Source organism: Mastacembelus armatus, chromosome 22, assembly GCF_900324485.2.
Source record: "Mastacembelus armatus chromosome 22, fMasArm1.2, whole genome shotgun sequence".
Lineage (NCBI taxonomy): Eukaryota > Metazoa > Chordata > Actinopteri > Synbranchiformes > Mastacembelidae > Mastacembelus > Mastacembelus armatus.
In genome coordinates, this window is record NC_046654.1 from 1,554,438 (window position 1) to 1,569,042 (window position 14,605).

General features: G+C 45.4%; 1 protein-coding gene across 2 annotated transcripts in view; it reads right to left on the reverse strand.

The window, feature by feature from the left end:
* brf1a (BRF1 general transcription factor IIIB subunit a) overlaps positions 1-14,605 on the reverse strand; it is an 80,770-nt gene that overhangs the window by 44,533 nt on the left and 21,632 nt on the right. For both annotated transcript variants that reach the window (XM_026301121.1, XM_026301130.1), the window contains 5 exons: positions 14,254-14,347; positions 14,018-14,144; positions 13,273-13,312; positions 12,776-12,868; positions 10,577-10,852 (listed from right to left, as the gene is read on the reverse strand). In XM_026301121.1, coding sequence (XP_026156906.1) covers positions 10,577-10,852; positions 12,776-12,868; positions 13,273-13,312; positions 14,018-14,144; positions 14,254-14,347 — 630 coding nt within the window. The remainder of the gene's footprint in view (positions 1-10,576; positions 10,853-12,775; positions 12,869-13,272; positions 13,313-14,017; positions 14,145-14,253; positions 14,348-14,605) is intronic.

The window sequence follows — 14,605 nt, forward strand, 5'->3', positions numbered from 1 at the left end:
GTGGTACAGGGTTATGACCAGATAAATATAAATAATGTACTGTTGTACACAGCTGCCATGGAGAAGCACGGGAGAGGAAAAGTAAAGCAGGCGACAGTGGCGGGTCCAAATGTGGCAGGAACCAAAGAGCAGAACAGATGAGGAGGCTGGACCAGGACTGTGGCTGGTCAGAGAGGACACAGTGGGTTGGAGACTTTATCTCCCAAGGACAAAGAGAAGTCAGTTTATTTCTTTAGGAACAAACTGAGCTAAAGCACCTGAACCTTTAAATGCTCTGCTGGAAGAACAGAGTATTTTTTAATATTTTATCTTATCCCATAATACAAATTTATTTTTAAAGATAAAGTGAATAACAAGGATCATCTCATTCCAATGACACCTGTCAGTGTGGGGGTTTATCAGGCAGCATCAGGATCTGAGTGACTGTGACCAGGACCGGACTGTGATGGCTGAATGACTGAATGACTGGGCCAGAGACTGCAGAACCTATTGGGTGTTCCCACCCTGCAGTGGTTGGTACCGACCAAAATTTGTTTAATGAAGGAGCAACAGTGAACCAGAGACAGGCCGAGGACAAGGAAAATTAAAAATACCGTCCATCGGTCTCTACGAAGAGAAACATTCAGCAGCTGTAGACGTGACGTCACAACTGGAGTGGGGAGGATGTTGGATTTGTCTAGAACAAAGATCTCTGACTTTCATGACCAGGTTTCAGTCCTTATCCATCCATTTCTCACAGGATGGCAGACAGGTGTGATCTCAAGACAGGTGTGATCTCAAAGACAGGTGTGATCTCAAGACAGGTGTGAGCTCAAAGACAGGTGTGAGCTCAAAGACAGGTGTGAGCTCAAAGACAGGTGTGATCTCAAAGACAGGTGTGATCTCAAAGACAGGTGTGATCTCAAAGACAGGTGTGATCTCAGACAGATCAGACAGGTGTGAGCTCAAAGGTGCGAGCTCAAGACAGGTGTGATCTCAGACAGATCAGACAGGTGTGAGCTCAAAGACAGGTGTGATCTCAGACAGATCAGACAGGTGTGAGCTCAAGACAGATGTGAGCTCAAGACAGGTGTGAGCTCAAAGACAGGTGTGAGCTCAAAGACAGGTGTGAGCTCAAAGACAGGTGTGAGCTCAAAGACAGGTGTGAGCTCAAAGACAGGTGTGATCTCAGACAGATCAGACAGGTGTGAGCTCAAAGGTGCGAGCTCAAGACAGGTGTGATCTCAGACAGATCAGACAGGTGTGAGCTCAAAGACAGGTGTGATCTCAGACAGATCAGACAGGTGTGAGCTCAAAGACAGGTGTGAGCTCAAGACAGATGTGAGCTCAAGACAGGTGTGAGCTCAAAGACAGGTGTGAGCTCAAAGACAGGTGTGAGCTCAAGACAGGTGTGAGCTCAAGACAGGTGTGAGCTCAAAGACAGGTGTGATCTCAGACAGATCAGACAGGTGTGAGCTCAAAGGTGCGAGCTCAAGACAGGTGTGATCTCAGACAGATCAGACAGGTGTGAGCTCAAAGACAGGTGTGATCTCAGACAGATCAGACAGGTGTGAGCTCAAAGACAGGTGTGAGCTCAAGACAGGTGTGAGCTCAAGACAGATGTGAGCTCAAGACAGGTGTGAGCTCAAAGACAGGTGTGATCTCAAAGACAGGTGTGATCTCAGACAGATCAGACAGGTGTGAGCTCAAAGACAGGTGTGATCTCAGACAGATCAGACAGGTGTGAGCTCAAAGACAGGTGTGAGCTCAAGACAGGTGTGAGCTCAAAGACAGGTGTGATCTCAGACAGATCAGACAGGTGTGAGCTCAAAGGTGCGAGCTCAAGACAGGTGTGATCTCAGACAGATCAGACAGGTGTGAGCTCAAAGACAGGTGTGATCTCAGACAGATCAGACAGGTGTGAGCTCAAAGACAGGTGTGAGCTCAAGACAGATGTGAGCTCAAGACAGGTGTGAGCTCAAAGACAGGTGTGAGCTCAAGACAGGTGTGAGCTCAAAGACAGGTGTGAGCTCAAAGACAGGTGTGAGCTCAAAGACAGGTGTGAGCTCAAAGACAGGTGTGAGCTCAAAGACAGGTGTGAGCTCAAGACAGGTGTGAGCTCAAGACAGGTGTGAGCTCAGACAGGTGTGAGCTCAGACAGGTGTGAGCTCTTCACGACAGCAGAACTTTGGATTCAACGTGATTCACAGAAGATGCTCAGTGAGCTGCAGACATGAGCGTCAACCTGCTGCTGCTCACAGGATGAGGCAGGAGACACAACGTCAGGGCTGATTAGTCTATTTAATGTGACCGGGCCCCACAGAAAACTCCTCATATGTTTCTGCCCACTGCGAGTCCTAAACCCTGGCTGACCTGGGAGGGACCCGCGATAAAATCCTCTGTCCTGCTGCGTGAGAGGGGAAAGGGAGGACAGCGAGACAGTGAAATCTGCTGAGATGTAACAGCCAGGGGCAGACGGTTTCCTGCCTTTGCCTGCCCACTAAACGGTAGCTGTCATCTCCCGTCAGGCTGGCGGCGGCAGACGAGACGACTTCCCTTTCCCTCCCCGGGCCAGAAGACGCACATCATTTCCAATCACAGCTGGCTGCTGTGACGGGCCGCTACAGCCATCTCACCAGAGAGACTGGCTGCTAACACACACACACAGGCTGATTTCCTATTCCACACCACACTGCTGCTGCTGAAGTGGCTTAGCTTGTACTGACTCTTTGAAAGCGTATGATTGGCCGTCCACAGAGGGCACCGAGGCCTTGAAATAAACATTAGACCGTTCTTCTTCTGCAGTTTCTGCTGAGTATCAGTGACGCCCAGCTCCCCGTCCTGTCATCGCCTGTCTGCCGTCCAATCCTGTCACTCCGCTCCTCCGAGAGGTCGCATCCACCCGACCATATGTCTGTTAAGCTCTACTGTCCCACCCCGGGTGGCGTAAACACCCCCACCCATCCTGCACTCACAGGCCGGCCCAGCTGTCCCAGCAGCACAGTGGAACCAGCAGATGGAGAAGTTTGTGAATGGATTAGACGCATGAATTAGTAAAAAGTCATAATTAATTAAAGGGACGTTACGGCTGATTTTTACCATCCAACAGCAGAAGATAGTCTCAGGTTTCAAACTGTTGTTGACTCCACAATGCTGGAAAATCAAATATTTATCTGTCAGGGGCTGAGATTTATGTTTTTTAACACACGCGTGTATGTGAGGACACTAGTTAGACAGCATTAGTGTAGTTAGACTAATTAAAACGTTTGATGGAGTCAAATCATATAAGGAATAAAAAAAATAAATGAATAAACCGACGTGCTGAGATTCAAATCCTCGATCAGAGTTGGGAACACTGGGCGGCTGCTGGGATCAAACCAGTGACCTCTGTGCTCATTAGCATACCAAAAAGACAACACCAAAAAAAAAAAAAAAGCGTAGATCTCTTTTCCTCAGATCTGACAGCTGAGGAGGTAAAGTGTGCTGCTGCTGAAAGAGAAGATGAGACTCTGCGTTTTCTTTCATCCATGAGGACGTTCCTCTGTGGACAGAGAGATGAGACAGATGCTGCTTTATTTAAAAGACGATAATTGACTCAGCAGAGCTGCTGTCAGAGCACAGATCTCTCTGAGCTTCCACCACGCCCCGAAGCCCCAAGAGCCCAGATTTACGGCGGTAAATGCTGTTAGCGAGGACGATGGCAGGGAGAAAATGCTTTAGGACGACAACTTGTCTGGGGAACGGTGTCGGTTTTCTTAAACGCGGCCAAATAACCTGTAAAATAGCTTCAGAAATGGGTGTGAAACTGAGGCAGATCTTGAAAATGGAATGGATTCCTCAAAGAGGCTGCGGTGAAATGTAGATGTTGTCACACTTCAAATGGCTCTTTCCCCAAATGTTTGCAGGCAATAAAAACAGCAGAGCGGTTTGACAAGAGCTGGGGAGCAGAGCTCATCGAGGTAGTTAAGGTCAGGACAAACGTCATTGATTGAACTAAGTGCTGCACCGAAAACAGTGTGCTTCAATCAATGCCGCCTCTAATGGTGTGGAGCAGGGCTCCCCGGAGACCTCGGCGACACACCGATGTGACAAAGTCACCCAGAGGTGTCGGAGTCACGTTTCTCCGGCCGGCCGGCCTGACCGCCCTCAGGCTCGCTCCTCCTCTGACAGGACAGGCCCTCGATGACGGAGCGAGGTGAGACGGGGGTGAGCAGAGTTTAACTGGGGACGCTCAGCTGTCACTTCTTCACTGTGTCCAAATCACAGCCACCGTTTTAAATAAGAATCTCCAGCTGGCACATCAGCACTAACATTCTAGCTCTTATTGAACAGAAACACAATAATTCATTCAATAAATAATTATGGGCTTTTATTTGGGCGGGGAGAAAGATCGAACGTTGTCCTGTGAGCAAAGTAGACGAGTAGGAACTTTATTCATTAGCCTCAGTCCATTGTAAGAAGGGTAATTAGTGGTGGACAGGAGTAATTATTTTGAGCTAATGGATAGAAAACAACATATCGAACATGGCATGTTGTAAATTATACTTTCCCTCATACTAGAGCGATGTTCTCGAGTCCAAAACAGAGAACTGCCTGGAAAAACTCAACCTTAATGGATTGTTTTGTTTTTTTTTTTCACACCAGAGCATGTCGGATGAAAAGCAAAATAAAATCATTCATGTAGATCGTGCACAAGCAGAGGAAACACGAGTGAATAAGAACTGGTCCTCAGTCGTGGTAGCAGCTTTTTGAGGTTCTGCTTATCCACATCAGTGTTTTGTGCTGAACACAAACTGGTATTTCATCCCCTGCAGAGCAGCTGTCGACTGCGACCAAACGCTCATTCATAGAAACTACACTCAGTGCTTTCTGTCCATTTTCACCTTCACTTCCTATAAGCTAGAAGCATTTTATAAGCTGTTTTCATCATTAAGAGGGTGTAATCTGCAGTAATTATGGTCTGCCTGCAGCAATGTTTATTGGGATGGTTGGGACATAAGATCTGGATCAGATCAGCTTAAAGTCACCGGTTGCTTTTGCAAAAATCTGGGAATTTCTGGTAGAAAATCTTTTTAAAAACCTGAGAATAATGAGCATGAAGATGAAGGCGTCTCCATGAATCAGCTTTTTAAAGCTCAAAGCGGTGCCTCAACAGACACCACAACTGATCTGATCTGGAAAGATGTGAATGCAAATCATGGACCAGCCTCCACCCTGAAACCCCGGAGTATTGAAAAGATCTCTGCCTCCCTGACGGGAGGGGGCACGGATCGAACGAGAAGCTCTCAAGACATTACTCCGCGGTGTTTTATGACTCCATGATGTTTATATTTATATGCGCTGCTTCCATCGATTAGGTGCACTAAGTTCTGTTCATCTGATTACCCCCAGACAGACGCTGTTCGATAAATCCGGGGGCACAAGTATCGTACCTGGGTGAACAACAAGCAGGAAGTCAAACGAAAAGAAAAGAGCATTTGCAGCAGCAGCTTAACAAGAACAGGCTCAGGGATGGGAAATAAACAGCACAGACAGTGAACACATCAACACAGTCAGCACAGACAGTGAACACAACACAGTCAGCACAGACAGTGAACACATCAACACAGTCAGCACAGACAGTGAACACATCAACACAGTCAGCACAGACAGTGAACACAACACAGTCAGCACAGACAGTGAACACATCAACACAGTCAGCACAGACAGTGAACACATCACACAGTCAGCACAGACAGTGAACACATCAACACAGTCAGCACAGACAGTGAACACATCACACAGTCAGCACAGACAGTGAACACATCACACAGTCAGCACAGACAGTGAACACATCACACAGTCAGCACAGACAGTGAACACATCAACACAGTCAGCACAGACAGTGAACACATCAACACAGTCAGCACAGACAGTGAACACATCACACAGTCAGCACAGACAGTGAACACATCAACACAGTCAGCACAGACAGTGAACACATCACACAGTCAGCACAGACAGTGAACACATCAACACAGTCAGCACAGACAGTGAACACATCAACACAGTCAGCACAGACAGTGAACACATCAACACAGTCAGCACAGACAGTGAACACATCACACAGTCAGCACAGACAGTGAACACATCACACAGTCAGCACAGACAGTGAACACATCAACACAGTCAGCACAGACAGTGAACACATCAACACAGTCAGCACAGACAGTGAACACATCAACACAGTCAGCACAGACAGTGAACACATCATACAGTCAGCTGGACTCTCAGACAAAAACATCAACATGAAGTGGCCTTTAGGAGACACCCAGGCCCTGCCCATCTTATGACTGACAGCTTATGGCTGTGCTGCCGTCTCCTCTTCATGAAGATGCGCCGTCAGTGGCTGCACCTTATTAAAACGCTGTACGACTGTGTGCTCAGGATCTCATCTTTCCAGGTCCTGGAAATAATGAGCCTCGAGTGTCCATGCTAGTAAATAAACAATAGTAACCAAACAGCTCTTCTTTGACTGCGCTTTCCTTTTTTCTTCTTTCCTGAGAATCTAAAATTACACCCTCTTTCACTTCCTCCAGAGCCCTGTCGTCAACGAACAACGTCCACAAAAACCACACACACACACACACACACACACACACACTCAGGCGTAGAGATGAAAGGCTCGGCCCTAATGACAAGGTACCCTGTCCACTTAATACATCAAAGACGGAGCTTGAGGGGGGGTCACGATAACCCCCCTCCCATATCCACCACAATTAGCTGAAGCCTGAATCAAACCAGGACCAGAGGTCTGCACCCAGCTCCAAACCTGAACAGAGCAGGAGGACATGGACATAAATGTGCTCTCAGTGGACGCACACACACACGCGCGCGCGCGCACACGCACACACACACGCACACACACACACGAAATTACAGACAAATAAACAGAAGTATGGAAAAACTCTCAGATACAAAACGTCTGTTTCAGCCAAACACTGAAGAACTGACTCATGCAGGAAAAGTTCCTGTAGGACATTTGTTTTTTTTTTTTTCACTGCATCTTAATAACATCCAACATGACTCTAATTAGTCTGATTACAGGAACTAAAGGCACGACAGGCTGTTTTTAAACAGCATTTTTAAATGCAGCAGCATGAAGGAGGTTCGAGTTAGTGCGTTATTCTTTTTTAAGAAAAGCTCATCTCAACCTGCTCTAATGTGCAGCTCCGTGCGAACGTTTTACACACTTCAGACGTTTACGTTCTTATCCAGCACACAAACATCAGGGTCAGAGTCATCCTGCAGCCTGACAACCAGCCCAAACCTGCAGCACAGTCCTAAAGGACGGTGTTCACCACCAGGGAGCAGGAGTCCTGCAGCAGATGGTGTGGCCCCCACGGAGCCCTGATCTCAGCATCATGGGAGTCAGTGTGGGGTCACATGAGGAGACAAGACAGTGAGGCAGCCTGGATCCACTGAACAACCGTGGCAGCTTCTCCAAGATGCTGGAAATCCACTTCGCAGTTTGAGGAAAACATGGATCCCACTTGTCCAATACACTTTGGACAAACTCCGATTTGGTACCAAGAGTCTTTCAACCACATAAGGAACATGTTTTGGCTTCAATGCACTCAAACATTTGAAGTTTGTACCAGACTCTTTCTGTGCAGGACTTCAGGCCAAATGCAAAGCAATAAACGCCATTGGTGCTTTTACAGCAGCAAATCTACAACCATGTTCATCTGTTGAGGACACATCAGCACTGTTATTTTTTAAAAATGTATGAGCTGTTAACACGCTGTTTTATGTTTTACCAAAAATATTGTCGTGCCCCTGGTACAGCCATTCTTTTTGAAACGACATGACAGCGTCTTTACAACTCGACGAGGCCAATCTGAGATTACGAATAAAAACCAGCACACGGTGAAATCAGAATAAAGAGAAGACGGACACAGACTCTCAGGGGAATGACGGGCTCTGCTCAGATCAGACAACTCCCTGGTGAGATCAGCCTCCGGTCCCACCGGCCAACGATCACAAAACAATCACAGCCACGTTTCAGCTTTAACGCCCGGCCGCATACGACGAGCCTCGCGAAGTAAGAGACAATTTTAAAAAGACATTTATAATTAACGTAAGAGCCAATGATTCAGGGAGCTGTGATTCAGTTTGGTTATTGTGGCTCCTCTCGCTCAGACCTCGGCCCTGTTCTGTTCCCATGATGCCATGGGGTCAGCTGCACCACTGGGACGTTTTCACCAGCTGATCAGACAGTTTGACCTGAGTTATGGAGGAACATTTCACATTTGCATTTATGTTTTCACTTGATAATAAGTGGTGTGAGTCAGGGAACCAGTCATTTACATTTTGGCCGTTTAAGCTGATGCTAATAAAAGCATCAGAAAATAATAATAATAATAATAATAAAAGCATCAGAAAATCCATCTTAGCTTTCACTGGTTAGTGAGAACTAAGATGGACAGCATGGTAAACTCACCTTAGCATTTAGCTGTAAGCATCGCTGTGCCAAACTGCAGCAGACAGAGTCTTGATAATATCTAACACACATGACGTAAATAAGCTTTGAGAACAAATGTGTGTTAAAATCGAAGAAAACACTTAGAGAAACCTGTGTCAATATTTATAGACACAAAGAAGCTTCTGCTGAGATTCAAACCTGTGACCTTTAGGTTAGAGGATGTTCTCTAAACATCGGGTCACTTCACCGCCCCCTTCCCTCACAACCTCCATCCATCAAAACACACTTCACCCCCACCCCTGTCCTCTTATGACTCCCCATCCTCCCACTCAGAGCCATAAAAACAAAGGTTTCCTCATCAGGACAGATGTAGCAGCATGGCACCATTACCTCGCATCCATCAACGCCTCTGCACACCCAGATAAGGAGGGGCAGGGGGGCGCAGCACATCCTACTCATGTAATTAGGTAATTATAGGCAACGCATGATGGATCCCTGCAGTCGTTTTATTTTTGAAACTGTTAATAAGTCACATTGACAGAGGCAGAGATCACTCCTACAGTCGCTTTTCTGTTTTGTTTTCCATCCAAACCGCAGCTGAAAAGTTCAGGCTGTTTTTGTGTTTGGTTCATTTAGGTTCACGTTACTGAGCCTGTAAACACAAGCCACACTGACTTCAAGGATCAACTCTGAAGACGTTATATATATATATATATATATATATATATATATATATATATATATATATATATATATATAGACAAGAAAACTGCAGAATCGATCTACTACGCTGCAGGAGAAGCATGTGTGGTTTCCACTGAAGGACAGATGCATGAACAAGGTTATAGTTCTGGCCCAGAAACAGAAGGTGCAACGACGCCACAAGAATTATCTGGTGGAACTGGTGTCTCGGAGACTGAAGTCAAATGAAACCTCAGCAAAGAGCATGAAAGAACAGGCCTGATGAATACTGGCAGCTCAGTCTCACGGGCTCAGAGGAAACCAAAACAAATCCGTCTGGACCAGCTGGGGTCCAGCATGTTTGCTGTGCCCAGCTGTGGTAAGGATCTTCCTGAGCCTCTTTGAATGAAACACGTATTTGTGCCCTGTGCCACAGACAGGGAAGAGAAAATGGAAAATATTACAAGACAACACAAGAGAAAGGTTTAAAGACAGGAGGCTGAAAGTCAAAGCATTTAATTAACCGTCTGTCCGCACAGCCTGAACCATAAACACGAGTCCCAACATCAGTGCTGCCTAATCCAAACTTTACCAGTTTGGGAACATGAACTGGTTCACTGTAAATTATGTGTGACATCTTTTTATCTTTGGGTTTGCTGCAAGTCAAAAAACATCTCAAGTTAAAGTGAAGTCACAAACCACTGATGTCAAACTGCATCATTCGAGTTTAAAGTTTCCTGGTTTGGGACTCGGGTTCAGGCTCCAGTTGTTTTTTCTGTCTTGGGGCAGTGACTCAGGTCACCTCAGCTCAAATGGCTTCATCCAAACTCAGAGACCTGATGTGAATGTGCCACAAAAACAACATCAACTTTCAGCTGTTTGGATCAAATCCACATGTGAAGAATTTTATCCATCACGACTCCTGAACGTCTCCCACACGTTCCCTTCATGTCTCCAACAAGGGTGGAACATGACAAGCCCTGATGAATTTCACACACAGCTCAGCCAAATTCATTCTGGAGCAGAGTTAATTATCACAATTAAACCTGAGAGAGCATTTATTTTGGTATTCTGCTGCTTTTACTCGAATGTTTAACTCAAACACTATAAGGCCTGAGGTGTGGTCTTAAAAGCAGCAGATTCTCCAAGCTGCTCCGCTGCATCCACTCTGTGTACGGCCGAGACGTAATAAATACAACCACCGTCCCTGTGCTTGGATCACAGACATGACAGCCAAGAAAATGAACTAGAACAAGGCACAGAGAGGAACCTCAGAGCTATTTTCACCAAAAAATGAGATTATTATGCTCCAGAAACCAGCAATCTGTGACCATAATAAGAAAACCTCCAATCCAGTTAGGGTCATATGTGGTGAAGTGACACCGAACAGGATTGTGAAGTGAGAAAATGTAATGTAATAAGAATTAAAACTGTAAATCAGGCTGCACTCACTGTTCTCCTTCTCGTCCACGGTGCAGTTGCTGCTGGTGTGGGGGAGACCCAGACCGGCCGCTGAGGACATCGTGCCCAGGATGGACGCCAACGACGGGCATCTTCGCCTTTGGGTATCTTCCTCCTGACCCACCTCTTCCTGCTCTTGGCTCGACTGTTCCAGTTTGATCAGAGCCTCCACAGTGAGCTCGTTCAGGTCTTTGCCAAAGTGCTGGGCCAAGGCCTGAAGCTCGTCATCCTCCGATTCATCACGGCCGTCATCCTCCTCGACACACTCTGGTGGGGGGGGGGGGCAGACACAAGGAGTTAAGAACAAACAAAGTAACACCTGAGATCAGAATCAGCTGCAGACCATCTACTGGGAACAGTTAAGATTCACCGGAGCTGGTGTTAATTTGTAGTTGTTAAATGTGTTTCTTCAAAGATGAGCCGGAGAGAACGTCAGCGAATGTAAGACGCTCATTAAAGACCGCGAAATCAATTCTTGAACGAAAATATTTTGGATGTGGGGAAGCTGCAGTTTGTGATCCCACAACATCAGGTCCTTGTTTGGGTAATGTCTACGAGGGTATAAGAATGTTTCCATTTGTTTTATTCAGTTTGGTTACGATGCCTCATGTCCACGTATTGAAGCCACCTCAGGAGCTTATGTCTCCACAATGGAGACATAGGAATAAGTTCTCTAACAACAGAATAAATGTTTGCCATTGGTGTTTTCTGCTGTGAAATGTGATGCAAACTGTGGTTTGTGGTGTTTAAAGTCAGATATGCTGCACAAACAACACACTCCCTCCACCTTTGTTTCCAGGGTTATCAGCAAATTGCTTTGGTTTCGACCAGGTGTCTTGTTTGTGACAGTCACTGAGTCCAATCAACACGTGACATTTTCTTGTACAACAGCGGCAGAAACTAAAAATCATAAATTGGCCAAACAGGTACAAGAGACAACGTTCCGCTAAGAGGTCACAACGTCGAGCCCCTTTGAGCCACGGTGGGCATGACCAGGACAAACGTGCCCCCGTGCTAAAAAGCCTAAATCAAAAATAATTAGTTTGTCTCACCTGTGCTGTGTTGAGTTTTATTATGCAGCTCATGATTCCTCAGCTTTCCCTGGGGATTAATAAGGCTGCAGATTTACACTATGGCCAGGTGGTGCAATTAGTTGTGCAGAAGTGTATATCATAGTTATAGTTTCCCAATTAAAAACGATATAATAAAATATATTTCATAAAAATCAACTATAGTCAGAAAAGGTCTAAAAATGCAGTGAAACCAGTGAGTGTCCCAAATCTCCGAGAATAGAAATGGTGATAAATATTCACTTTCAGGCTGATTAATTGGGTTCATAATTTTGGCCGTCCTCCCTCAGTCCTGGTGTCTAATTAAACTGTGTCCTTTAATCAGCCATAATTAAAATGTCCTCACGCACGGCTTCGGCCCACAAGTCAGAGAAGCAGCTCGATTATTAGAGAGAAGAAACGAAATGCCACCGGATCATTTTCAGGTACGGGGAAAACAACACTGGAAATCAGCCGGAGCCCCACCGAGTGAAACCAGAGGGTGTGGGTGAGAGAGAGAGAGAGAGAGAGACATGGATGAAGCTAAAGAGCCAGAGATGAAGAGCGAAGGGTGGAAACAGACAAAGTGCGACAGGGAGCAGGGTCTGATGTGTGTCTGACACTACACTGTGAGCGATAAGGATATTTTCAGACCTTACACAGGCTGTTTGAAGGTTCAGACCAGGTTCAGGTTAGAGTTTAGACATGTAGCAGGATATTGACTAAACATGCTGTAAATGAGCTTCAGGTGTTGCAAAATATTCTGTTTCTATTTATCTGCATAGACAGACGATGTAAATGAGATAATCTGTTCGAATAAACTGGTGTCTGTGCAGAACAATGTCTACTGAACTTTAAAGGGACACTTTCCAACCAGATTCCTCATTTCTCATCAACTACAATGGATGTGACCAGGTGCAATGCATCCTGGGTGTTGTAGGATTTTTCACCAATGGAGCTTCTGGGAAGAAGACGTTCTTTTTCACTGTTTTCTCCAGTCCCAGGGCATTAAGAACATTCTTACTGAGTTGGATTCAATGATCGAACTATACTTGTGCACATGTGCACGTGTACATTTCTGATGGTTCAGTGTTACAAAGCGTGACCTTTGTTCGGCCTCACGCTCCTCTCTGCTCTGCACCTTGTTTGACGTAGGCGGCGTAAACTCCTCTCAGTTTGGGTCTGCTCCTCTGAAGCTCTGCATCTATTTCATCCTGGAAGCCTTGAATTTCATCTGTCGAAATAAAAAACGAAAACCATCAGAGTCAAACCTACAATGTTTTCTGGATCGACAACACAGAAAGTAAAGTCAGATGCAGGGACTGTGGGAAACTTTCAGTGCTTTTCAGTCTCGGCTGTTGGAGCCAGTTTAACATAATGTAAAGTTAATTACATGTTGATGTTGTGCAGCAACTAAATCATGTTTATTAAAAAAATCTCTGCAGCATTTCAGTTCTTCCTGCTGTAGCTGACCTCAGCTCAGTCTGATCTAGTCAAGGCCAAACAGCAGACACAACGAGACAAAGAGAAGGTGCAACCAAACTGACCAGAAAAGCTAATAGAAAACATTTTAAAGCTAAAAGAAAAGCAAACAGCCAGAGAGTCAAAAAGCCACAGACAAGGATAAGGCATTCATACCTTCAACATCCTCCATCTTTTTCTTCAGCTCAATCTCCAGCTAGAGGGACGAAGACAAATCGACTGAATGTGAGAATGAAAGCCTTTTTCCAGTGCAACAGTAACTACAGGGTGAAACGATTACCAAGTTAAAGCCCTGAGGATAAAAGAATAATTCACACATGGACTGTGGGTGGTCGACAGAGTCTGCTGTAGCTTTGAGACGGACTTTTCATTTCCAGACGTTCCCTAATACCAAATACAGCACTAATGTTTGATTTGATGCTGAAGCTGAAGCTTGACTGGAGGAAAAAGTTTGATTTGAGAGAATTCAACAAAAACAAACACAACATACAATAAACAACTGTCACCTCAAAACCCATTAACATGTTCTGGTTTAACATGAATGAATGAAACCAAAGATATCTGAGATTTTATGTCTAAAATGAGCAACTGTCTCAGTCAGAGCTGGTGAACTTTTAAACTAAGCTGACGGACCTTTAATCACAGAACTATCAAGATTTAAAAATGAATCCCACCAACACACACTGACCTTTGACAGTTTTATTTTACAGGTTAATATCCTTCATTAATTATTGGAGAAACCCTGAGGGCTGCATGTAATCACCAAGAAAATATCAAATTAAATTTAATATCACATTTGGGTATTACCATGTTCACACGCTGCAGAATTTATTCCTGATGTTGAACATGGAAGAATTGCTGCTCAGACATATCCCACCTTCCTTAACGTTTAATCTCGTACCTGTTGATATTTGTCCCTCTTCAGGTTGGCTGTGAAGCAGGGCGGGTCACACTCCTGGTCCAGGTCGACCCTCATGAACTCCTCGATGGTCAGCTGGCTGGTTGGTGTGTCCTCAAACTCCGACAGCCTGTTGGAGGAGGAGTTGCACAGCACTGAAGCCTCCGTCTTTAACACATATACAGTCAGTTTTCATGCTAGACTCCAGGTTTATCATATTTGCTCTGTGCTCCACTCACCTTTTTCTTAGCGTGGTTTCACACACTTTCACAACGCCGATTACGTCTTTGAAGGTGCAGTGAAATTCATGCATACGAGCAGCAACAAGAAGAGCTGTGGAAACAGGAAAAATAAGAGACTTAACTCGACCTGTGTCACCCCTGAACTCCTGCAGGTGGTTCACTGTACCTGGAAACACCTGTCAGCGCTTTTATACGTTTACTTTTGGTAAACTGGTCCCTTTTCTTACGACTTTATTCTCCTTCCAAAACAGAACGTATGTAGACAAACACAGAAAACATGACTCGAACACAGACAAAGCCATGACTAAACTCTCCAGCACCGTGCGTGGTTGTTAGGTGTTTGTGCATG